Source organism: Seriola lalandi, unplaced genomic scaffold, assembly GCF_002814215.2.
Source record: "Seriola lalandi dorsalis isolate HSWRI2012SDOR001 ecotype SW California unplaced genomic scaffold, Sedor1 jcf7180002053711, whole genome shotgun sequence".
Taxonomy (NCBI): Eukaryota; Metazoa; Chordata; class Actinopteri; order Carangiformes; family Carangidae; genus Seriola; species Seriola lalandi.
Window position 1 is genome coordinate 558,421 of NW_019524264.1, and position 23,765 is coordinate 582,185.

The window sequence follows — 23,765 nt, forward strand, 5'->3', positions numbered from 1 at the left end:
TGTTTTTCTTTTTTTTTTTTTTTCTTTTTTGGCTTTTGTAATGTTTGTTTTTAATGTTTGTAATTATGTCCATGGTGATTATCCTTACATGCCCCATAGCAAATGGGCAAACATCTCAGAAACAGGGCTTCAAAGTGTAAGCGGCACAGGTGACTTAACGTTTACTATGCCAAACCTGAAAATAGTTCAAAGAGGGTGTGAGTTTTCACTGTGGAACAAAGTTATTAGCATATTATTTGATTTAATGTAAGTAATCATACACAACTAGCTAGAATGCTTTACATGCCAGTTTTAAAATTGTACATCAAATGTATGGAGGTATTGGAATATGGTAGCTCCGAACTGACTGTTCACTAACCCCCTCCTCATTCCTGACTGGTGACTATTGTTTTTTTTTGTTTTTGTTTTTTTTTTTAATAAAACTGACAAATCTAGCTACTTTTTCGGGTAGACTTTAACTCCTTTCCCTGGAGGAGAGATGCCAATATCTCTCAGTGAATGTGCTGTTATGAGGCTGTGGCTCTCTGGACTGAACTTGTTCATCGAGTAGGGAGTCTCTAATTTGCCTGATCACCATTGTTTGTGCGGGTAAATGACTTCTTAGTTTTTATTAAAGTTAAAGTGGAATTTAAATTGGCTATTTAAGTTTTATGTTTTTCCTTTAGCTATGTTCCACTGAACATTTTTAAAACAGGTCAGCTAGAAACAGTAAAGGGCCGGCTTCGAAGCAGTTTCCAAACAACTCATGGAGCTAATGTTAGCTCAATTCACGAGCTAGCTACAGCTGATAAAATCTGCCAGTGACAGTTGTTATTTGTTGCTGGCTAGAAATGAGAAACCTTGTCTACCTCTGCATGAAATCTGTCTGAATTTAGATGATAAATCTGCCAGATTATCATTTTCAACTGCATTATGTGCCATGTGAGAATGAAAAGCATGAGGGGCATGGCAATTGTAACTAAGGAGGCGGAGTTTAGGGAACAAAACTTTTATGGAAATAAGTTATAACAGCTTTCTGTACAATATCACGACTGCGGAACACTTACATTCATACCTCCATACATTATCAAAGAAAGAGAAAGTGCACCATGTTGCAAATGTCATTAGTACATACACCTAGTGCATACACATCTTTTATCTAATGTAGTACCATGCAGGACCTAGACAGTTCTGAGTGTACCTGTGTATCCTTGTCCATTGTAAGGAATGCCAACACACTGAGAGGAGTCGCAGTATCCAGTGGGTCCTGGAGGTCCCCTCACCCCAGGAGTACCCTGGCGACCTGGAGGGCCACGAGGCCCAGCGGAACCAGAAGGACCTGAGGGTCCCGTTCGTGACTCGCCTGGTGGCCCTGCAAAGGGAAGAGAGAAGGTGAGTGGGGCCAGTTTGAAAAGGGAGTTTCTGAAGCTCAGCGCAGAAACCCACTGACATCACCCGTAAATCTTCAGTGGAAATGGTGGGGGTAACACAGGGCTGTAATTTAAATTTTTCAATGGCTCAATTAAAAAGCCGGACTCAAAAAGAAAAAAGTGTGGGGCTGTGTGGAGTTACCCCCTGGCCCCGTGTGTCTAGACGGTAAAAACTCAGGATGGAATTTTCCCCCTCTCTCTTTTTCTCTCCCTTAAGTGAGCCCATGTGTTGTCAATGAAGCCACCAAAGAAAGCTCATTGTACAACAATCCAATTCTCTCCAACCCCCCCACCCCCCCCCTCCACGCACATGCACACACGCACGTACACACACACACAAACACACACACACAAAAGTGAGTCATCAGTGTGGACTTCCTCCCTCTGGTCCTCAGTTTGTTTCTCACTTCATTCACAGAAACAGACATGTCAGTGTTTTGGTGTTGTGGGGTTGACATCAATAGAAGGTTTATGTTGTTTTTCAATAGCTTCCCTTGGGAAAGGAAATCTTGTGAAGTGGTGAGCGTTTTATATTGGATATCAATTGCAACTGAGGAGAGGCTATGACCTATTTCAAACTGACAAATCACTCCAATAACATTTTTTAACAATTCTTTCTGAAACTGCATCATGGCCTTCACTGAAGACTAAATTCTAGACACAGAAAGTCTCTCCTCAGTGATGAATGTAAATACCTTCTATTTAACGTATAATATTTCAAATGAGCACAGTGTTTGGAGAAGCTCAATATACACAGACAAGATCCTCAGGAAAGGAAAGAATTAGGAATATGTTTGGGGTCTCTCCAAAGAATTTATGTGGTGCAGCTGCAAAAACGAAGATGCCCAAGTCACATATAGGTAAATTTCATCCTCTGGTTGGAGCGTATCATTTTAATTGGACTAACGGGAGCACTCTGTGTCCTAGAATGGGCCACAGAGGTGTGAAGATAAAGTTGTAAGAGAACAGTGGGACACCAGCAAACTGTTGGCAGCTGCTGAGAACAATGTTCAACACAACATTTGGTCACTTGTGGGTTCCTGGCTCATTTGGTGGCAGAGTCAATTAAAAACAGGCTAAAAAGGCAAACTGTGTTACCTGGTGGCCCATTTGCACCTCTTTGTCCTCTGATACCAGTTCCTGGAGATCCTCTTTCTCCCTTCTCGCCTGGCAAACCTACATAAACAGGAGAAAAGAGGAAACATCACTTTCACACCAAAAAAGTTTTCCCAAAAATCACAAGTATCCTGAAACGGGTATGAAGCTACACAGCGTGTATGAAACACAGGAGCAGAAATCCATGATTCAATAATATTGAATCATGTGTAGACACAAGGGTAATGCAGTTATGTTGTTTTTGCTTTCATGTTGAACTGACACTACAGTCTACAGAGTCAGTGTCTCCATGACCCTAATTATTTAGTTGCTCACCAGTTGCTTATTATTTCTCTGCCTGCTGCTTTGTAGCGTGACCTAACCTTCAGAAAAAGAGGAGCGATAAAGTACCTCTTTCTCCTTGATTTCCAGGTAAACCTGGGCTTCCAGGGAAACCAGCTCGGCCCTGCTGCCCAGGCTCTCCGCGGGATCCCTGGTTGCCGGGAGGGCCAGGAGGACCAGCTGGCCCGGGACTGTTGCTGCGATATCCAGAAGGAATCTGGTTGAGCATCATGTCAATTCTGCTCATTTGACCTGTAAAAGAAGAATGAAATTAGTTGGATTTGGACGAGATGCACATTTTAACAACTGTAAAATTCCTGTAGGATTAAGAAAAGCTTTGCTCACTGTTCACAAGCTGCTCACAAACTTGTCTGGCAATGGAGCGCATCATGTTCTGGGATGCAAAGTCTCCCTGGAAAACAAAGACATTTTCATGTAGAGACGGCATTGCTATCCGGACTGATGATGGATCACAACAGGTGGATGAGGCGTTCAATAAAAAGGATACATACCCTCTCTCCTTTCTCTCCTTTAAGGCCAACAGGTCCCTGATGACAAAGAGAACAACATTAGACCAAGGGATGACAATGTCCTTAATCTTAATCTCCTTCCCTAAACTCTGTCATGTGACCATCAGTTTGTGCCTTGTATAAATAATACATACTGGGTTTCCTGTGTCTCCTGGTTTCCCTGGTTTCCCAGTAATTCCTGGTACACCTGGATTTCCAGGGCTTCCCTGAAAAAAAGAAAAACACAGAAAGTGTCGTGTTTATTTTAAATTACTGCACAGTAAACATAATTGCATCGTTTAACTCCTACTCCCTATTAATGGTTGTGTAACAAGCTTTAAGTTGGGACCTATGCTTTGACATCTGCAGTGGGGTTTGGGGGCGGGGGTGTGTGTGGCACAAGCTGCCAAGAACACTAAAGAGGAGATGGAAATACACACATCTTGCTAATGGCCCTTTGAGCACTCAGGATGGTATAGTGCATGTGAATACTATGCTGGCATGTTGCCTGTTGGCATGATGAATGGATTAAGTAGATTCAGACCTCCACCAAACCACAGAAGAAGAAAATGAGATGCGTGCACCCACCATCCTCGTAACAGTGGAGGGGCCTAGAGACTACTGTCTGCTTTTTTTATGTGCTGTTCCAGCAGAGTGCAACTGTGGAGCCAGAGGAGTAATTGTTGTAGATATGTCAGGAAGTAGAGCACGCTCCAAGGAATATTTATTTGGCTCTCTTCTGCACAACATAAAGACACAAACACATGCACGCACGCACTCACCATGGGCCCCGGTGGGCCTCTAGGTCCAGATGGTCCCTCCTTTCCTGGTGGCCCCTATGTAGAAACAACATACAGTCACTCGTGGGTTACAACACACTGGGGACCCTGTTCATGCAATACATCAGTGTCATGACTTTATATTGGTTTCGGCCTCGAGTCTGTCATTTGAAATTACATTTATAAGTATTATTTTGGCTGACGCAAGTGAGAACATGCAGTGTGACAACAGTAATTCTGTACACGCCGAGCTAAGTGGGTGATCACATGCAGAACATGAGCTTAAGTAAGTGTTGGATCCATTTAGTAGGCTTTGAACACAAGTGTGTGCACTCAGCAGGCCTGGAGGTGGATCTTACCCGTGCTCCGCTTGGTCCAACGGGGCCCAGAGGACCACGTGGCCCAGGAGAACCCTGGGAAAAAAGCAGACACACTTAATCAAATGCTAATCATCAGGAACAACATATTTATACAGCTCTCTAATGCCTCTGTTTGACTTGAATTTACAGAAAAAAATCCTGCAGTTTCCTAGTCATTTAGCCAAAGATAATATATCAGCCCGATACTCGAAAACTGGAACAATCTCTCTCTTGTCAGTTGACACATCATTTCTACTTGAATTGTGTGTAGACAGTGCTGTTTTTGTTAGCTCTATTGTGTGAAGTAACCAACACAATGCTGCCAATAGGCTCTCAAGATCATAGAGTGGGACTTTTTTTTTACCAAGTTTGAATTCGCTTATTCAGAGGCCAGACTATCCAGTGCTGATGTTCCCTCCAGTTGAATGGTGGGAGTTGGCTGGATGACCTTAGCTGAATGAATGAGCCACTTGGCTAAGAGATGGCTATGTCATGCCAGCCCACTCCAAAATGCACTCCCACCAAAAAGTTCCCATGTAATGTAAAATGGGTTTGAGATTGAATTTAAATCTGTCTCCGACTTGACAGAGCAGTGATGTCAATTATCTGAAGGAGCTAGAAGTTAAAGACTTTGAACTGTAAACCAAGTCCCCAAAATGACATCTACTGTGAGTCAAAGATGTTCAAACTTCAGACCGACTTCAAGTCTTCATAAAGTCACAGTCATCTTCAATTATGAGGCTGGAGAAGAACATGTTCCATTCCCTATTTCCCCTTTGGTAACATGAGTCTACACTTCATAATAATTTAACTGCATCACTGGCCTTCTACTGTTTGTCAATCAATGGGCTGATTTGAGAGTGTGGGTCTCCCTGAGGATGGCATGGTAAACCTCCCACTCTGAGTGTGGTTTCAGTCTCGCCATGTGGCCTGAATCCAGGCTCCAGTAGCAGTGCTGCTCTCTATGGATAGTCTCCTGTTTCCTGTTCATAAACCACAAAATGAGAGGGGAGTACTTACTTGCAGACCAGCCAGACCCGGGTCTCCAGGATCTCCCTTTGGTCCAGGGCGACCCTGAAGGCGAAGGAGGAGGAGGAGGAGGAAGAAGAAGAAGAAGAAAAAATAGTTTTTCAAGATGCTTTAGTCTTTGTTTTATCCTTTTTTAGCCTGTGATTGTGATTGATTTCATGTTTTGACAAGAACATCTGTAGGTAAGAAAATAAAGAAGCAGTCTGAGCTGCCTGGGGAGAAGAAGGGATGAGTGCGGTGTGTTTTGACTGTAGCTGTGAATCCCACTCGCTGGTGGATCTGAGACAGAGAATATTTCAGCTGTTCTTTCACACTTTCATACAAACTGTTCATTCACATCAGCATGTATGAGCCATGATCATACATGACAGTGTCTATCATATAAGTTAAAATCTTTCACTTTTCGTTCTCTTCGTAGTGTATTCATAATGTCATATATGAACGCTTTGTAGAGTAGATAAACTTACAGGTTCTCCAGGTAGAGACAGTCCGTTAGGGCCTTGTGGACCCGGTGGTCCCATTGCGCCTGGGAGTCCTGACTCACCGCGAGGACCCATGGAACCCTACAGCATTACCCACACATAAAACAATGCTGTTAAATAGCCACAGTAAGAGAAAAGAACCCCCAAGACAACCCTAATCAGTTTTTTAATTGCACAGATACAGAAAATTAATGTTAACAGTGTTGGGAAGTGGCCCTTTAAGGTACTTGACATAGGCTCCCTTTAAATCAAGTTGAGGAAAAATATACAACAGTGTTCGATAACTGGATTCAGATGTGCGCAATTTCCTTGCAGAGCAGTAATAGCTTCTGAAATACCATGGCAATGAGAAGGTGACGTTTATTATGTGTGAATTTAGCATTACTGATAATGTCGGCAAGCTTCATTGGCTATGAACAGAGTCGGGTTATTTGCTTAACACTTAACTTACAGTAAAAAAAAAAAAGCCTGTAAAAAAAAAACACCCACTGATAATAATTTATAACATGCTTTAAGGGATGTAAAGTTTAACTCACAGCGTTGCCGGGGTCTCCTCTATCTCCTCGTGGTCCCTTAGAACCTGGGCTGCCCTGGAAAGGCAAAGAGCCAGAAACACAGGGTGAGTGTAACAACAGGAGCAGATTCCAAAAGCCTTAAAACCCCAAACCCTACGAAACCCTTGCTGGGGCTTAGTGAGGTTATCAAGCACACATATTCCAGACTTCTCCTCAGGACGTTTTTACTGTTGTTTTTCCCAACAGGCATTTATCTTGTGACACTTCTCTCTATGACCATATTTCTTTGCATGCCGCTGTCTCATCATCTACTGGTTGTACCAGAAGTAAAAGAAAATACCACTCCTGATTCGGGGGACATCCTCAGTCTACTGAAGGTCAAACTATATAACAGGCAACTATCAAGGAGGTCTTTATAGCTGTACGGTTCTAACACTATGACTTCCTCTGTGCATCAGCAGAGGAAATAGGTTGTAACATCATCATCATTATCAAAACATGTATGACTTCCACATTTGATCAGGTGAAGACAGACAGAAGAAGAAGAGGTGAAGATAGACAAGAAGGTAGTGGAATGTGTCTGGATGGTCTTTACCGAGGGTCCAGGGGGCCCCTGAGGGCCGATGCTGTCCTGTGTGCATGTGCACGAGTGGGGAAGGGCTGGGCACTTGGCCTCATCTCTCTGAAAATGGAAGACAGAAGATACAGAAATTAGAAAAGAAACATAAATGTGCACTTAAGAGGAGTATTGTAACTTTCCCTTTCACAGGCATTAATAATTGAGACCATGTCTTGGCAATCTGCACAATACAAGGGGGTAAAACTGAAAGTAGGCGTTGTAATTTTGTGGCAGTCTCCTGGCTGCAGCTTTGACTTTGTTTTTAATTTAAAAAGAAGAGACAGTTTAGAAACCCAGCAAAGGTCATGGTGGAACAGTGGCTCAGGCCTAAATGTGACTGGAATCAGCAAAGTCAGTGGGGGGGGGGGGGCTTTAAGACCAAATACTCAGAGACAGCTGCAAACCTTGTCCACATTTTTGGAAATGAGTCTCTGACATAATGAGTTATATAACACTGCAATCATTGATGTGATGTATTAATATCTGATGTAAATTACAGAGGAATTACTTATAATTGGATAAATGTTCCTGCATCCGGTGTTTAACATAGTGTATCCAAATAAATATGATTTACTGTCTTGCTCTGTGATCTAAAGGACTGCTTGTTTTCATGTAACTAGGAGGTTATTCTGGCAGCAGTCCGATTAGCACAATTACACAGGATACAAGGATCTATTCAGTTCAGCTGAGGGACTTTTCTTTTCAAAGAGCAATCTAGTTATCAGCAATGCATCAACCCCAATCACCAAATACCAGTTTAAAGATAACCAAGATTGTAAGCCCCCGAGACGGCATAACATGCACACAGCGTACACAATCATAATGGTCCTCTTACTATGAGTTTTTAACAGCTAACTCAATATTAATGGTAGTAGTGCACCTGTAAATGACCTTTTGACTTGTGTGATTCTACAATGACACTTGTTCTTACCATGCTGGGCAGGTCGCAGCATCTGTCTCGGCTGATCCAGCTCAAGCTGCAGATAATATCGAACATCTGGAGCTGGAACTACACAACAGAAGAGGTCGGGGAAAACATCGAGGGGTGTTACAAATGGCTCCCATTCACAATGAAAATGCACATTGTTGAAAACAGACAAACAATGAGCCCCTCAGAGAAACAGAGAGATGGAGGGTTTCATCCTTCCAGCAGTCACTGGGAGCAGTTAAAACTTAATTGTGCATCTACGCACAAGAGGTTTTGGATATTCATTCTTTGGAAAGTTGTGAGATGCTCTTCCAAACGTGTTTTTCCGAGCCCTTTTTTTCTTTTTTTTTTTTTTTTCTTTAAGAAGTTTGAGTTCTTTTTTTTTTTTTGCTTACTGTTGCAGACTGCCTCCTTCCACCTCCAGACTTGACCAACTTGCCAAGCACTTCATAGCCGTCCAGTGTGATGTTGTTGGCCTCCTTGATGGGCTTCTCTGCCACCTCTTGGCAGTCCACGTTGAGCTTGACTTTCTCGGGAGAGATGCTGATGTGGAGCTGCAGGAGCGAGAGAGAGGATGGAGAGAGGGCACTATTACCAAAACATTCTTGTTTTCTCAATACTGCATAGTTGCCAACTTTGATGCAACACAATTACTTGGCAAAGAATACTAAGAACATTGGAGCTTTTGAAAAGCTGGGTTTGGCATTTGTTTCTATTTGGAAGGGTCATGATTGCCCTTTAAAAGAGCAGAGGAATTCTTTAAGAAAGTGCAACCATCAGGCTAGAGGCAGCCTCACTGAACCTTTTTAAACCAAGTTGTCTGTAGCTCATAAAGATGCTGATAATGTATTCCGCATAATTGCAAGATTTCAAGTGTTTAGTCTGTGCAGAACCATGTTAATTATAGATTCTGATATTACCCCAGAGTGGTTACTGATTTGGCATACGACTGCTGTTTGATCCCTCTACAGATGAATGGACCATAAAAAAAAGGAAATATACAACAGTTGGCATTTTGGTGTCACATTAAAGCTGCAGTCAGTGATTGTATAACAACACAGAATGACAAAGTGCCAGATTTTGTAGTTTCCTGTCCAGAGAACCCGGCTCCACATCTTGAAACGATATCATTTGCGGTGTGCCATCAAAAGTCCTACACTTTCCATACTTTTCCCTTCACAGTTGCAAATTTTCCCCTGCTCACAAGCTTTCTTTATGTCAGGAAAAGCAAGCTAAGCTACCATCTCTTTCTACAAAGCCATACCAACCACAGACGAGGCCATGCTTCTCGGCAGCCGATCACAAAATTACAGTTGACTTCCTTGGCAACAGAACAAACTATCTGGTGGACCGCAAAGAGAGAGGGGTGTCGTTTATCCAAGGGTCCATACATGGCGTGTATACATTACCTCACTGACCAATAAGTAAACACAATAAAAACACTTCAGTCAGTGGAAAATAAGACTTCAGGAAAACTAGCTTTTGAGTGACCACTGCTCCCTCAGGTTATGGTACTCGCTGCGAAGTGATCTGATCCCTCAGCAGCGAAGTGTGAAGATTTCCCCGTGCTGCGCTGTGTCAACACTCTACATACAGTACATATGGTAAGATTTCAGGCTGACACATTTCCATGATTTCTATCAGATTAGATTTTATTATTCTTGCCTCTATCATGACTGTTCCTCCATTTTCATAATCCTGAACCTTGAACGCCTCACTGCCTTAATTTCATGCATGCACTCACAAGTAGGTGTGAGTCCTCGCTATAAAAACATGCAGCTAAGATTGAGTTAGCTTTTGTTGAGAATAAAAAGAAATAAATGTTCAGTGTAGAATCTCCATTACATTGGAGTTTTAATGCAAACAGTTCCAAGACTGACCATTTCTGTTGTATCAATCTAAAAGGGTAGCTCCCATGTCAGAGCTGGCTCATGCAAACAGACAAGGCAGCTTCCTGTTCATTTGTTTAGAGAAGTTAATTCATGATTTCCTGTATTTTCTAGTGTCAGTAATTCTACTTGTCCAGGTCACAGAGAAAAGATGTCTTCCTGTCTAAAAGAGAGTTGTGACACATGAAGAGCACAAAGAGTGCAGTCAGAGGGCATTTTGGCAAACTATCCATCAGGTAAACAAAGACATGAGAGCCAGCATCAAGTAGTGCTTTGGCTTTGTGGAGATCTCCACTCACCCCCGCCATCCGTCTTAATTAGTGAATGCATATATTGGCACCGCTTTCCCAGCAAAGCCCCTGAAGGGGAAGTTTAAAAGACTGAGTTCAAGACTTCTCACGGAACAGCGAGGGTGGAAGCAAACTACAGTGCAATGATCAGTGACTACAACAACCTACACTCTCAAACTTCCACCATTGTAACTCTGAACACATGACTAGTCACTATGACTTATGGAAAATATCTTCTTCACTCCAGTTAACAGGAAAGTTCCCAATACAGACACCCACCCTTCCAGTGTAGGAGGGGATTCCCCAGTGGGGTAGTGAGTGGCTAGCATCTGCTTAAGTCATCTCTGAGAGCTTTCCCACATGTTCATTTAGCGGTAGACCACGACCTCTACAGCCTCAGTTACTCTTTATTAACTAGCCTGAGGAAAGAAGCCAAATCTGACACAGTAGTGGCTAACACTGTTAATGAGACTCCTTATCTTAAAATTACAAGTTAACATTGAGCAAGCATCAGAAAATGTTGTTGATGTTAGTATAAAAAAGCTGACCTGTATATTGATCAGTTGAGGCGACTGATGGCAACAATTTTGATTCAGTAATTTTTTGAGGAAAATGGCAAAATATCACTTGTTCCAACTTCTCAAATGTCAATATTTTCTAGTTTTCTTCGTCTTCTGTGGTAATCTCCTGAATTTCGATTTTGGACTGTTGGTTGGACAAGGCTATAGTTAATCGAGTTAATTGAGAAAATAATTTGTAGATTATTCAGTAATAATCATTTTCTTGGTTAACCTAAAAACTAAAGGTCAACATGTGTTTTATGGCATTTTATTTTGTTTTTCTTCACACATAGAGAAAAAGCCCAACTGCCATTTATCACAAGCCTCGTCATTGGTCACTCTGGTTTCAGCAGAGACACACACACACACACACACACACAAAACACACACACACACACACATACTGAGGTCACTCTGTAATAGCCACGGACAAAGTGTTGGGAAACCTCTGACAACATGTAAACACACACCACCACAGCAGTCATCAGTGGCACTCACTCAGCAGACCAGTAAATAAGCAGCTAGGTAGACCGCTGCAGACTCGCCAGCTCACGGAGCAGCAACTACTGCACCACAAACTAGCCACCCAGTGTACATTCAGACTGCAGTCTCCACCACGGCCACAGACTGAGAAAACACGCACACATAAACACACACAGATCAGGCTGCTGTCCAACTAGACCAGCAGTGATGTCATTTGCTTCCAGCCCTGACCCAACATTTTCCAGGGTCTCATTCATTCATGAAGTTACCCTACAATTAGTTGTGTAGATGCTAAATGGTCAAACGGAAAAGTCATTTACAGGACTCTCTGATCTAGGAGCCAATATATCGCTCTCATCGGTCCCTCAACTCAAAAAAAAACTGTAATTTGTAATATCAGGAAGTGGGCGAACTTTGATGTCGGATAAGACCCGGCTACATGAAAAGGGGCATTAATTTTCATTACTTTAGAATTAGGGGGAAAGGGAACCTCTGTACTAAATAAGGGACACACTGTCCTTGGGAACAAACCGAAATGCAACTGGATGCGACTTGGATTCATGCATCTTTAGCCGATCCAGGTCCGTGTGAAAATATACTGTTCCCCATTGTTTTACTCTCTAGACTTTCTGTTGTGGTGGACATAACAGAGGATGTTTTATATTCACAGCAGCCTTGAGTTGCACTTAAAAGTTACTTGATGTCTCTTTTTACCTCAAGAGAGTCTATACTTTACAAATGCAGTTGTAAGCTTGTATGCCGAATGTAGTGGTTCGAAGGAGGTAAGATGTTTACCAGGCAGGGAAAGCATAATGGAAGATGCTATTGAGTTTCATTTTGGCAAATGTAGCAGTGTTTTTTGGAGACTGAACAATACTCGTAACTAAAAGTTAGAATATGTTGGCCTCAGTTGCATCGATTTTGGAAATTTTCAAGGATCTAGTCTTGAAACGCTTGATGACATTCGGGAACCCAACTCAGCTCGAATAAAAATCTGTTCAGTTAGAAGCAGACTGGTTTGGAATTCACTTAACAACTACCAGGATAGTCTCCTGTCTTGATGTGGTGAGACCTCCATGGTTAACGGTAACAGTTTGCACATTACGCTGCATCACTGAGGTATCACGATTTCCCTCCAACCTCTATTTCAACTTATTTATAGCCTCCACAATGCATTTATCAAATTAACTGCCTGTGGTCTAAAAAAATACAGAGCTTAATGTCAAATCATAAAAAAAAGGGCCCAAAGACCATTTTGACAGCAGCCCGGCACTCTGAGCTGGATAGCAGGGAACTTTTGACAGGTAACATGATACAGCCACATGGCGTTGGCTGTTCTTCCCATTAAAAAGTAATTCAGCCAAACCAAATGGGGCGTAAAAGTCACACAGAGAAATATGAAAGGATTTTAAAAACAATATACTTAAAATGGAGTGAAAAGAATGAAAACAATATGCAGTAAAAAGAGCTTAAAAAGATCGTTAGGATTCTCAGTCTTTCCTATTCAAGCAAAGCTTTAATAATATCACTGCGTGGGACTTCTCTCTTTAAGAATTGTGCATTGTGTTTACCTTGTGGAAGCTCCCATGGAAAACCCGCTTCACTTGCTCCTCATTAAACGTGGCTCTCTGGACCTCTCCTCGGGTGTCCTTGTTGTAGAACGTGATTGTTTTGCTGGAAGCTGAAAAGAGAAGAGTCTTTGATGAATCCCTGACAGTGTGTTACGATGCGGTGGCACGCAAAGCACAGACAGGACTACAGAGAACACATGGTTGCAAGGAGAGAGGATAAAGAGAAGGCTAGGAGGGATTAGGTCCATGCCCGTAATTATTTGCATGTATTTACCACGTGTGGAAGCGCACATTTGTAAAAGATACTTACTTAAAAATGAAGGCTTTTTATTGAAATAAAAAAAAAAAAAAAGGTCAACCCAAAGCCAAAATCAGAATCAAAATCAGAATAGCGGACTGAAGTCGGTCATACAGTACTTATTTCAATATGCTTCCACTGCCTTCTTTGTGCTGCCTATCATATCTGACAGATCAGTTAACTTTAACTTTCTGCAAATAAGAGTTGGAGAGAGAAAGACAGCGGCTTAAGTTGTTAAATAAAGAGTGTACAGCTGTGTATATGTTGGGTCGGCTACAGCAGCTTCCCCCTCCAGCTGAGCAGCAAAACACGATGAGAGGCTTACGGTTGACGGTGATCCCGACTTCAGGGTTGTTGTTTTTGTCTGCAATCTGCCAGATATCAAAAGGCTCGGAGGCTGTGTCGGGCAGGAGGCGGAAGAGCAGGATAATGGTGTAAGATGGGGGAAGACCCTCCGGATGAATCTCCCTGTGAGTGTTAAAAAAAAAAAAAAAAAAAAAAAAAAAAAAACATATCGTGATGAGTCACGAGTCAAAGCTGTGCCCTCATCACACCAGCAGTCAGAAAGTCACATGTTGGAAATTAATACCGAGACTATTAAACCTCGCTACACTGATTCAGCATCCAGTGTGTCACACAGGCTGCAGAACCTGTAAATGATTGCCAAGTTTCCCCGTGGCCTTGAAGAAATTGTCCACATATTGAAAGTATTTTCTGTCCCCTCTCCTTTGCAAGTGTTTCCATTTGTGCGCATTAAGTCAACAGCTGCGCCCATGCACACAAAATACGTATCATTATAAACATATTAACAAAGTATGCTGAAGAGGTTTGGATACTCCAACAGTTCTCCGGTTGCCTAACACTACTTAATAAATAGACAAATCTCTTGACCCAGGGGTGATTTGTTTGCTCCCAGCATGACATAGGTGGGAGGAGGGCCTGGTCCGGGGCCTTTTTAATTCTACGACCAAATTTTATTTTTTTTTGCTCCTAGCACCTCATATTCCTCAAGCTGCAACAACAAAATAGCTGTGGGCTTAGTGCCAAAGGGCACTAGGGAAACCCCTCTGACTACAGATCTATTGAACATCATTATGAATAATGACCGTGGGCTGGGCAGGATTATGGTGCACAGGAGATAAAGCCAATAGGCTGGGAACACGCACTAAGTGAAGCTCACATTCCCTCTGTTTGCCAGACACGCATATTATCTAGCCTCAGGTCTTACTTGGTGGGCTGGTTCAGGAAGGAATCCTTATGCAGCCTGTAGGCAATGTAGCTGTTAAAGGAACCCGGCTCCATGGACACGCCATTCATGCCAGCGAAAGTCCGGTCTGTGATGTTGAAAGCCTCAAGCATCCTGAAGCCTGGAAGGGATAAAAAAAAAAAAAAAACATGAGCCATGTTGAGAGCATGGTAAAAGAAATAGGGAAACCCTGTATGGCGTGGTATAATTGTAGCAAACAAGTTACGTGTATGTTTGATGGTGCTGTTGTATGCTTACCAGGCGTGGTGAATCCATTGATGTAGATCAGAGGACAAGCTAAAACACGACAAGACGTTATTAGCAGTTGGAAAAACAGATTATGGTTCAAAGAATGTGACTCATCTCTCTATACATTTCCTCTGGCAGTAGACCAGTGCATCTGCAACCACCGATGTGCATTCAACTGATCAACCTCTATAGAAGCTAAAAAAAATCTATGTCAATGTTTTTGTCTTGGAATGTAGAGAAACTAAACTTTAATAGCAGTGTTTTAATGATGATGTTAGCCTCTGTCTTACTGGAAGTGGCCGTTTCACAGATAAAGGTGATCAAGTTGTCCTGGATCTTGGCAAAGGCGTCATAGTCGTCGACCACGAACACATGTCTCTCACTGGGCTTGCTGCCGATATTTCTCAACTCCGTCATGTCGACATCGGCCACTCCAACCACAAACACACTGTAGCCTGTGGAGGCAAAACACAAAGACCATTGTTAAACTTCCAGTAACCGCTGGCAGTTTCAACCCTGCAGGGATTATTACAAGAGTTTATTAAATCAGCCACAAAGTTTGGCTCTGGTGAAGGAAAGCGTTCCACTTCTACACTGTACATATGTACAATAAATACATCACAACCCCCCCTCCCCAAAAAAAACCACACAAACCAGAGTGCTGCAGTTTTTCTGCGCTCTTCTTGACATCGTCCTGGGAGCGTCCATCTGTGACCACCACCAGCACCTTCGGGACGTTCCTCCTCATGCCGCTGTCTGAGGTGAACACCTTCTCGTAGACGTGCTTCAGAGAAATGCCTGGATGACGGTGAAGGAGGAGATCAGGGAACAGTTACCAACAACTCATTTCTAATAACGGACTCCGGTTTGTTTAACACCAATCAAGATAGAAATGTTGTTGAGCCTGAGGTTGAGGATGAACATTTTTGATGTACCTGTCTTGGTGTTTCCGCCTCTGTAGCGGACAGTCTGCAAAGCTGACAGCACTATGCCCTTGTCATGGTAGGTGTTCAGTTTGAACTCGGTCTTGGCGTCATCACTGTACTGCACAAAGGAGACCTGTTTAAAAAGAACAAAACAAAAAAAAGATAAGAATAGGACAATCACTTACACTGAAAAACACCTCTACAGTCAATTCTTTCGGTCCAAATCTGTAGAGAGACAAGCATCACTGAAAACAAACCACCAAGATTTATACTGACCTGCATGCCGCTGGGGCTGATGACATCGAAGGCTCCAGTCATGCTGGTGACAAACTGGATGACCTTGTTGAAGCTCTCGTCTCCAATACTCCAGGAACCATCAATGAGGAAGACCAGGTCAGCCTTAGCACCTTTGCACACTGTGGCGCAGGTACAGTGGTGTTAATATGAAGAATAATCTCAGCTAAACTATAAGAATTTCTCAAATTTATTTTAAAGCACACAGATGTAAAGTTCGACTCACCATCCAGTGCAGGGGGGACTGTTGCTGGAGCAGGGGGGGTGGGAGGCTCGGTTGGCACCTCTGTGGGTTTGACCACTGTGAGACAAAACAGAGACAAATGCACGAAATTGAAAAAGAGACAAACCACACTATTCCACTAGCTTCATCCTCCTTTCATACATCAACATTTCACTGACATAGAAAAATGCTATCTTACATGTCCTCTCCTTGACGCTCACTCCAGGTCCCTCCAGGTTGGGGGTTTGGGTGTAGACGGTGGTATTGTAGAGAGTGTCGGGGGTCAAGCCGTCAAAGCAGTAGCTGCTCTCTGAGCCTCTGACGGTGATCTCCTGAGCTCCTCTCTTGGAAGCTAGAGAGGAGAGGAAAGACAGAAAGTCCAGATCAGATGAATTCATCTTGCAGGACACATTCAGAGTCGAATTCAACGATACGCTGCGTTGCAACTGAGTGAAACACTTACTGTCAAAAGGATTGACTTTGACCCTGTAGGAGGTAGCCGCTCTGTGAGGCGCCCATCGGACACAGAAGTTGTCATAGCCGACATTGTAGGTGGTCAGGTCTGTCACATTCAGGTACACTAAAGGGAAGCAAGGAAGGGTTCCATTAGTGCATATTTTTCCTGTGCCCAGTTAAACACGCAGAGCTTGTAACATCTACCACTCAACGGTGGAATCATGTATTTAATTGTATGCCCTCATCAGCTTACATGTGGTGCCTTGTCCGATCAAAGGTTCACTGAAGCCGGTGTTGTACTGTGCCAGCACCTTCAGGTCATAGGTGGTTCCAGGTTTCAGGTTATGCAGTTGATAGGAAGTCACGTCTCCAACAAACACCTCCAAGGGCTCATCAGAGCCTGAAAGGAGACATACATTTTACAAAAGTGCCTGTAAGCGATGCAGCATGCTGTGTACTTACAGCTTGCAAACTATTCTTGTCCTTAAGTATGTACTTTATCCACGTATAAAAACATTGTCCATACCCTCAGGTGTGTAGATAAGCTTGTATCCATTAACCCTGGAGGGGGCGGGGTCCCAGGCCACCCTGAAGCGGGTGTACCATTCATCAGAAACACGGAGATTCCTGGGGCCAAGCATACCCACTGCGGGAAACGAGAGCACAGTAAACAAAGGCTTCAGTTCATTGCAATGGGATTCAGATCCTTTGAATTTCAGTTTGCTCCTTGTTAGTGAGCTGTCAGCAGGGTAATTACTATATTATAGCTTATTATGGCTTTTGAATTATGAGTAGACTATCTCAATGTGCAATCAAGGGCATGATAAATTCAACCACATCAGAACAATTATGAAAAAAAAAAAGAAGCTGCCTCAGGGAGCAGAGTGGTATTACGATATTTAATAGGATTTCTTTTGTTTGAAAGGCACAATTGGGCAAGACGCTGGCCAACTCTGAAAGTATGAGTTCTCCCTGACTGGAGTACAGCCAGTTCATAATTCTCTGGCAAAGGCTCTTGGTGCTTTTGGCTTTCAGGAAAAGTCAAGAATTTCACTTATTCCCCTTTTGCTACAATAATTCAGGATCCTAATCAATGGATCCGTCTATTCAGATTTTCTGCACTCTGGTGAGTGCATGTGTGTGTGCAGTAGAGTATAATATCCATGTCTGTCCAAGGTCTCTGCACCACTTAAAAAGGTACACATTGGGTGCAGCACAGCGATGCGCACTGGTGTGGTAGTGAGGATGGAACAGTTTGTACCTGTGCGTCCATCTCCCTCCAGCTGTCCTCCTGACCCGTCGGCATAGATCGCGGTCACTTTGATATTATAAGGCGTGTCTGGATCCAGGTTCTGCAGGATCACATTGTTTCTGTTTCCGGGTACTGTAGTCTACAAGAGAAAAGACATACCACATTTATAAGAGAAAAAAATCAAGAGCATATTAGGGCTGTGGTGAAAAATTGAGAGGGAATTAAACTTTAAATGTGGAGCTGTACACATGCTTACATATTCTTCGATGGGATCTCCTGTGGTTTGGGCGTAGGTAATGCGGTATTGCATGACAGGACCTTCAGCATGTTCCCAGCTCACAGAGAGAGTGGTGGTGGTGGGGTCGTACACGCGCATGTTCCTTGGGCCACTACGGGGCACTGAGCGTGGAAAAAAATAAAAAAATTTACTGAAATGTCTATAAAAGATCTGCATTTATATTCTAAGGAGCATGATATATGGAGTCCTTTGATTGTTTTTCACACTCAAGGATGTACTAGTCCAGGTTCTTACATGTCTTTCCAGCATCACTGATAGTGGGTCCTTCACCATCGCTGTACAGGGCAACCACTCCAACGTTGTATTGAGTGTCTGGGAGCAGCTGCTGCAGCAAGGCTGTGGTGGTGGTCCCTGGTACCAAAACCTGCAGAGACACCAAACATGTCAGGGATCAACACTGACCGCACTAAAACTGTGCTCAGCTCAGTAAAATCAGACAAATATAATGTGAATAAATGTGTTTATTTTCTTAAAAAAAAAAAAAAAAACCTATGCAGTGTGTAGGGGTTCACAGACATGACGCAGGTCCCCCAGCAAACACACTTTCAAACAAAGACCTTTCCCCTCTCGTCTGACAGCTGCTTGTGTTGTACACTCCCTCTAACATCTCCCTTTTACTCAACAGCCTCTCGCTGTCAGCACCAAGTGAAAAGAGGAGCCAAATATTCCTTTGATGTTTGGAGGTGTGGTGGTGGAGGCAGTAGAGGGGGGTCGGGTCAAGTGTTTGACAGCCGGCACCGCTGTTTAACCCAGCCTGACAGTGAAGACAGCTGATTACATAAGTGCCACCTCCTCTTCAGCCTCTGTGTCTGAGAGTTAAGAGTAAGGTCAGAGGGCTCTGGCCTGGCTGATAACCTCTGGGGGAGGGACGAATACTTGTGTTGGATGTTTCGACAGAAAGGGAGAGCCTGTGGGTTGAAGGGGGTTGTGTGTGAAGGATTGCACCATGTGCGAGCGCTAGAGCAGCAGCTCGGTGGGAAAATCTCTTTACTATGTTTTGATGTACATGAAACAACGCCTTGCTGTCTACCTTAGTTCCCTTTCAATTGCAACACCTGCAGTCTGCTCCCATCTCTCCTGGTCAAAAACTTACTGAGGTGACTGAGAGTCAGAATAAGAATAATGTCACAGGTGACACCGGTGAAGCTGGTAATTCATGCTACAAATCTCCAGCTGGTGTTAAATTTGATGGTGCTGGCTGAGAAAGGCCACATTGCCACTGACACACATCACTGGCTCCGGCCATGGAAAAGGCTTGAGCCTGCCATAAATGTGCTAACAAATAGGGATAAAGGCAGAGTGCACCTCTCTATCAATAAACGAGAATATGCCTCACTCTTCAAAGACCATGTTATTAGGCTCCCAGTGTAGAAACAGCTCTTAATGGTGCAGTCTTTCTGGCAGATGTTGAGGAAAGCTAATGGTGCGAAGTTAAGTTAACACTTCAAAAGTTGTTTGTGGGTTCTTTAACCCTGAACTCCTTTGCACGTGAAGATGTGGGCACGCTGGTGCCAGATGCCACATACCGGAGTTGCAATTAGAGAATTGCGGCTTTAATGAACATGTCTTGGTTTAAAACTTTAACAGTTTGTTAAAGAAAAAAAATCAACTGGCAGTAGCTGCACACATGCACCATTTGGTGAGCAGACTAATGTCTTGCTTTTAATAGCTACAGGATGAGGCTCTCTCATTCTTAATGACACATGGTGTACTGTAAATGCTGGTAAAAATCAGTTGCTGCTTGGGTAAAATATGCCTCCTCTCAGATGTTCCCTAAGTCCCCTCTTTCTTAAAGGACCCCTCAGTGTTTGTGTGTGTATAATGTAGGGAATTAGCAATAAGATGTTTGCTTGCAAGTGAATAAAATGGTAGTTTTAGTTATGGGTACCACTGCACACCTACTGTACATGTGTTTTCTTTATATGCATATATGCAAAACTGCATTTCTTACCACACAGTGGATGCATACTCACCGACTCAGAGGGCCTGGCGCCCGTCAGAGGTGCATAGACCACCCGGTACTGCTGGACTGGACCTGTGGCAGCCTCCCAACGAACGTTCAGACTGTTGGTAGAGGGGTTGAAAACCTGGATGTTCCTGACGGGGCTACGCTCCACTGCCGAGCCAGGAATGTTGGGTGGTTAGAGGTACAGGCAAAGATAAGGACGTAAAAGGTGAGGGTGAGGGTCAGGGTGAGGTAAAGCAAAAAGAGGTTGCAAAGTGGTAAGAGGAGGTTGATGAGAGGAAGGTTGGACAGAGAAGGAAAGAGTGGTGACAGGGTGAGGTTAAAGGTTGGCAACGTAAGTGGTTTGTACAGAGTGGGTTGACAGATGGAGGGAAAGGATGAAATAAGACAGAGGAGACAAAAACAGAGAGATTGTTTAGGTCATGTACTCGTAAGTGGAGAATGGACAGAGGTCATTTAATAAGAGGTTAAAAACCAACAATTACACAAGAACATAGCTCATAATACAGCTATACGATGCCCTTTCTCCCCTCTTCTTGTGTTTTAGTATTGTTAGGTTTTACCTTATGAAGCTTCTTAGCAGATTTTTACAAGTGTCTACATGTCATCTTTGTGAAACTCTTGCCATTCTTTGTCTCAGTTCACAAAACATGGTCTAGACTAGTTTTTCAGACAGCCAGAATGGCCCAATGACTACATGAGACTGTTTCAATAAAATGGGAACAATACGCTCCATTACCCAAAAGGGACGAGTTAAAGACATTATCCAACAATACCGCTATCAACAGGACACTTCCTGTCAGTGCCCTAAAGGTTAATGAAAAGGATATACAAGGCATATGTGGAGCCCTGTGTGAAGCTTGTCCTCTAAAGAACCAAAGCAGATGTTTAGAGGCTTTGTGCAGCTCCCCATTATAACCCCATAAATGCAGGGGAAAAAAACATAGCGGGCAAAGCACAGTGAGCAAGCTTCCGTACTTTTAAAGTTTCACAGACTAAAGCCTGTGGCCCAGGAAGCTGCTTTGAATTTGATGGCAAAATTAACAGTCAGCGACTAGCAATGTTAGCTCAAGTGGCGAGAGCAGATCCCTCCTTAAAGTGAATGACATGAGAATAAATTGAAGCAGTATATTCTACAAAGTTACAAGACTAGTAGTAGATTAGTAGTAGCAGTATGATCTGATACGCTGTACATACTGTATAGAAGTTTGGTTAACATGACCACGAAAAAAGCCACTAAACATGAGGTACCATTGCTACAGAAGGGAAAATGGGGGTAACAGTAGCAGGCATGGAGCATGACCTTAGCCAAGTGAGTTGAGAGCCATAAAACATATAATGCTCGCTATTCATTTCCAACCCCCCTTCCGTTTCTTTTTCCCAAAGGAGAGCCAATTACTCAATATATCCCCCCATTCCTCAGCCCCACCATTATCCTGACCACTACCATCCATTCCAACCTATAAATGGACAATATTACGGTAAAGAGAGAGGAGACACCATTATAATGCTGCCAACCCGGAGGAATTCCTTCCTACGCAATCACCCCGCAAAATGCTGACTCATGCCCAACAGAGGTTGGTGGTTTGAAACTGAGGGAGAAAATGGAAAAATGCTGTTCTTCGAAAAAGTTCAAACTTAGCTGACTGAGCTTAATACTGTCATTTTATGTTATGTTCTATGTTACATTTTACATGTAAGGTGTGGATTGAGTGTGCATTAATGGCATTTGATCACTTTAACTTGGCTTACTGAATTTAAACGGCCTTGGATGATTTTTTGAAATAAATCAGATATGACTGGCTGCTTTATTGAAGGTTTCTGACATACAGCAACAGCAAGCCAGCGAATAAGGCCAGTAAGTTCATTCTGGACAGACATGAATGGATTCCTGACTTAGGGAGAAAAAAAAAAAATATCCCACTGCTGTCATGCAGTATGTTATTCTCAGAGGTCATCTTCCCGGTCTGCATGAATTATCCTAAACCCTGAAATCTGTCTGTCACCACTGCATCTAAACTTTCCTGGACGGACCACCATTGCAGCTTGTTACCTACACCACTGACTATATGCATGCAGTGCTTACATGTTTTGCCATTCTCAGACATGCGTTGTCCCTCTCCAGCGGAGTAGATGGGAACTACAGTTACAGTGTAGACAGTGTCAGACTGCAGGTTCTTCAGCACAGTGTTGTAGGTGCTGCCTGAGACCTGAACCTAGATAGAAGTACAACAAGGCATACATCAGTTTGTGCTATGGCCAGAGGAGGTATGGCCGAGCATTTTACCCAGCATTCACTTTCTGGTTAATCAAATAGTCTATCTATGGTGTACAGCTGTTCTCCTGTTTACCATCTCTTCTTCTCCTCCAGCCTCAGGAACATAGAAGATCCTGTACTGGCGCACGTTGCCCTCAGCAGCCTCCCACAGGACATTCAGGGAGCTGGTGGTGGGGTCAGTAACCCGCAGGTTCCTTACACCACCCAAAGGCCCTGGGATAAAGATAAAGATATGATACACTTAATGCTGTACACATACCATAATAGCAACATTATTACAGTTTTGTCTATTAGCTCTGATACTAAAATGGACAAATGGATAAATGATCCAACACTAGGAATGTAAAAAGTGTAGACATTTATTATAGAAATTGTTATAATCAATTGTCACTTGGGGAGCGTCCTAAGTGGAAGACAACTTACTGGTCTTTCCAACGCCATTAAGATCTCGGCTGACTCCTTGGGCATAGACAGCCACCACGCTGATGGAGTACTCAGTGTCAGGGGTCAGCTTGGGAAGCAGGACAGTATTCTTCTTCCCTCCTACCTGGGTCTAGTTGGTGAAGAATAAATGTTAGCTTCATTGGCTTATGTCTTGTTTAAAAAGAAAAACATTTATTAGTATCACTCTTAAATCAGTCGCTGATGCTGTCAAATGTATGTGAATCCTAGGTGATCATATTGCATATAGACATAAAGAATTTAGCTGCTCAAACAATGGTTTACTACTTTACTTGGTAAAAGTGTACTTGGCTATCCGTTCTCCAAGAAAGCTTTTGTATTTCCTTCATGAATAGACTACACAATACATGCTATAGCTCTCAAAACTGCCATTTGTAATTCTAGTATCTGCTCAGGGAGAAGATATTTGATCTGTTTTTGAAGGGATAAAGAGTTTAACAACTCTCCATGGGTTCCTTAAATTGATTTCAATAACCTGACGGAAAGAATTCTACCTGAAAACTACTAGACCGTCAACATATCAGAGGAGGAATGTTTTGAGTGTTTTTGGACATGGTTAGTGCACAGCGCACTGGCCAAGGTAAATCTCTATGCTGATGGCTGAAACAGTCGGATGTGTTGTCATAACAGTCATGACTGGTGATGAATTTACTACATTGCTTTTGGCTTAGATATGGATTGGGATATATAACTCTAACAGAGCTTTGAGAGTGTGTTTGCATGTGGATTGGTTTGGTCATTGTACAGCTCTCTCAAGCTTTCTCAGCCATTTCTTGTACACAAGTGCAAAATGTGTGTCAGGCATGTGCAAAAACAGACAAAATAATGCAAAATTCCCTGGGCTGGCTGTCCGTGTTGAAATCCTGACAGTGAACCAGGACGACTTGGCAAACGTTAGCTCGTTCACTTCCAGTTTTCCATCAGCCTTTCAGTGTGATATCACCCAGGCAATCAGCGC

The 23,765-nt window shown here is 43.0% G+C and overlaps 1 protein-coding gene across 3 annotated transcripts in view; it reads right to left on the reverse strand.

Annotated features, from left to right (window-relative positions):
* col12a1a (collagen, type XII, alpha 1a) overlaps positions 1-23,765 on the reverse strand; it is a 55,548-nt gene that overhangs the window by 1,686 nt on the left and 30,097 nt on the right. For 2 of the 3 annotated variants that reach the window (XM_023401641.2, XM_023401640.2), the window contains 34 exons: positions 22,769-22,898; positions 22,419-22,558; positions 22,154-22,283; positions 20,075-20,217; positions 18,336-18,465; positions 18,060-18,202; positions 17,813-17,942; positions 17,078-17,197; positions 16,805-16,951; positions 16,559-16,675; positions 16,295-16,447; positions 16,099-16,173; positions 15,855-15,994; positions 15,588-15,711; positions 15,307-15,450; positions 14,943-15,107; positions 14,662-14,700; positions 14,386-14,524; positions 13,483-13,625; positions 12,860-12,969; positions 8,462-8,620; positions 8,070-8,147; positions 7,115-7,201; positions 6,541-6,594; positions 5,990-6,085; positions 5,514-5,567; positions 4,494-4,547; positions 4,138-4,191; positions 3,511-3,582; positions 3,359-3,394; positions 3,192-3,258; positions 2,916-3,098; positions 2,508-2,585; positions 1,181-1,351 (listed from right to left, as the gene is read on the reverse strand). In XM_023401641.2, coding sequence (XP_023257409.1) covers positions 1,181-1,351; positions 2,508-2,585; positions 2,916-3,098; positions 3,192-3,258; positions 3,359-3,394; positions 3,511-3,582; positions 4,138-4,191; positions 4,494-4,547; positions 5,514-5,567; positions 5,990-6,085; positions 6,541-6,594; positions 7,115-7,201; positions 8,070-8,147; positions 8,462-8,620; positions 12,860-12,969; positions 13,483-13,625; positions 14,386-14,524; positions 14,662-14,700; positions 14,943-15,107; positions 15,307-15,450; positions 15,588-15,711; positions 15,855-15,994; positions 16,099-16,173; positions 16,295-16,447; positions 16,559-16,675; positions 16,805-16,951; positions 17,078-17,197; positions 17,813-17,942; positions 18,060-18,202; positions 18,336-18,465; positions 20,075-20,217; positions 22,154-22,283; positions 22,419-22,558; positions 22,769-22,898 — 3,805 coding nt within the window. Of the gene's footprint in view, positions 1-2; positions 176-1,180; positions 1,352-2,507; positions 2,586-2,915; positions 3,099-3,191; positions 3,259-3,358; positions 3,395-3,510; positions 3,583-4,137; positions 4,192-4,493; positions 4,548-5,513; positions 5,568-5,989; positions 6,086-6,540; positions 6,595-7,114; positions 7,202-8,069; positions 8,148-8,461; positions 8,621-12,859; positions 12,970-13,482; positions 13,626-14,385; positions 14,525-14,661; positions 14,701-14,942; positions 15,108-15,306; positions 15,451-15,587; positions 15,712-15,854; positions 15,995-16,098; positions 16,174-16,294; positions 16,448-16,558; positions 16,676-16,804; positions 16,952-17,077; positions 17,198-17,812; positions 17,943-18,059; positions 18,203-18,335; positions 18,466-20,074; positions 20,218-22,153; positions 22,284-22,418; positions 22,559-22,768; positions 22,899-23,765 lie in introns of those variants that run through there. The other variant, XM_023401642.2, reaches the window with a different exon arrangement.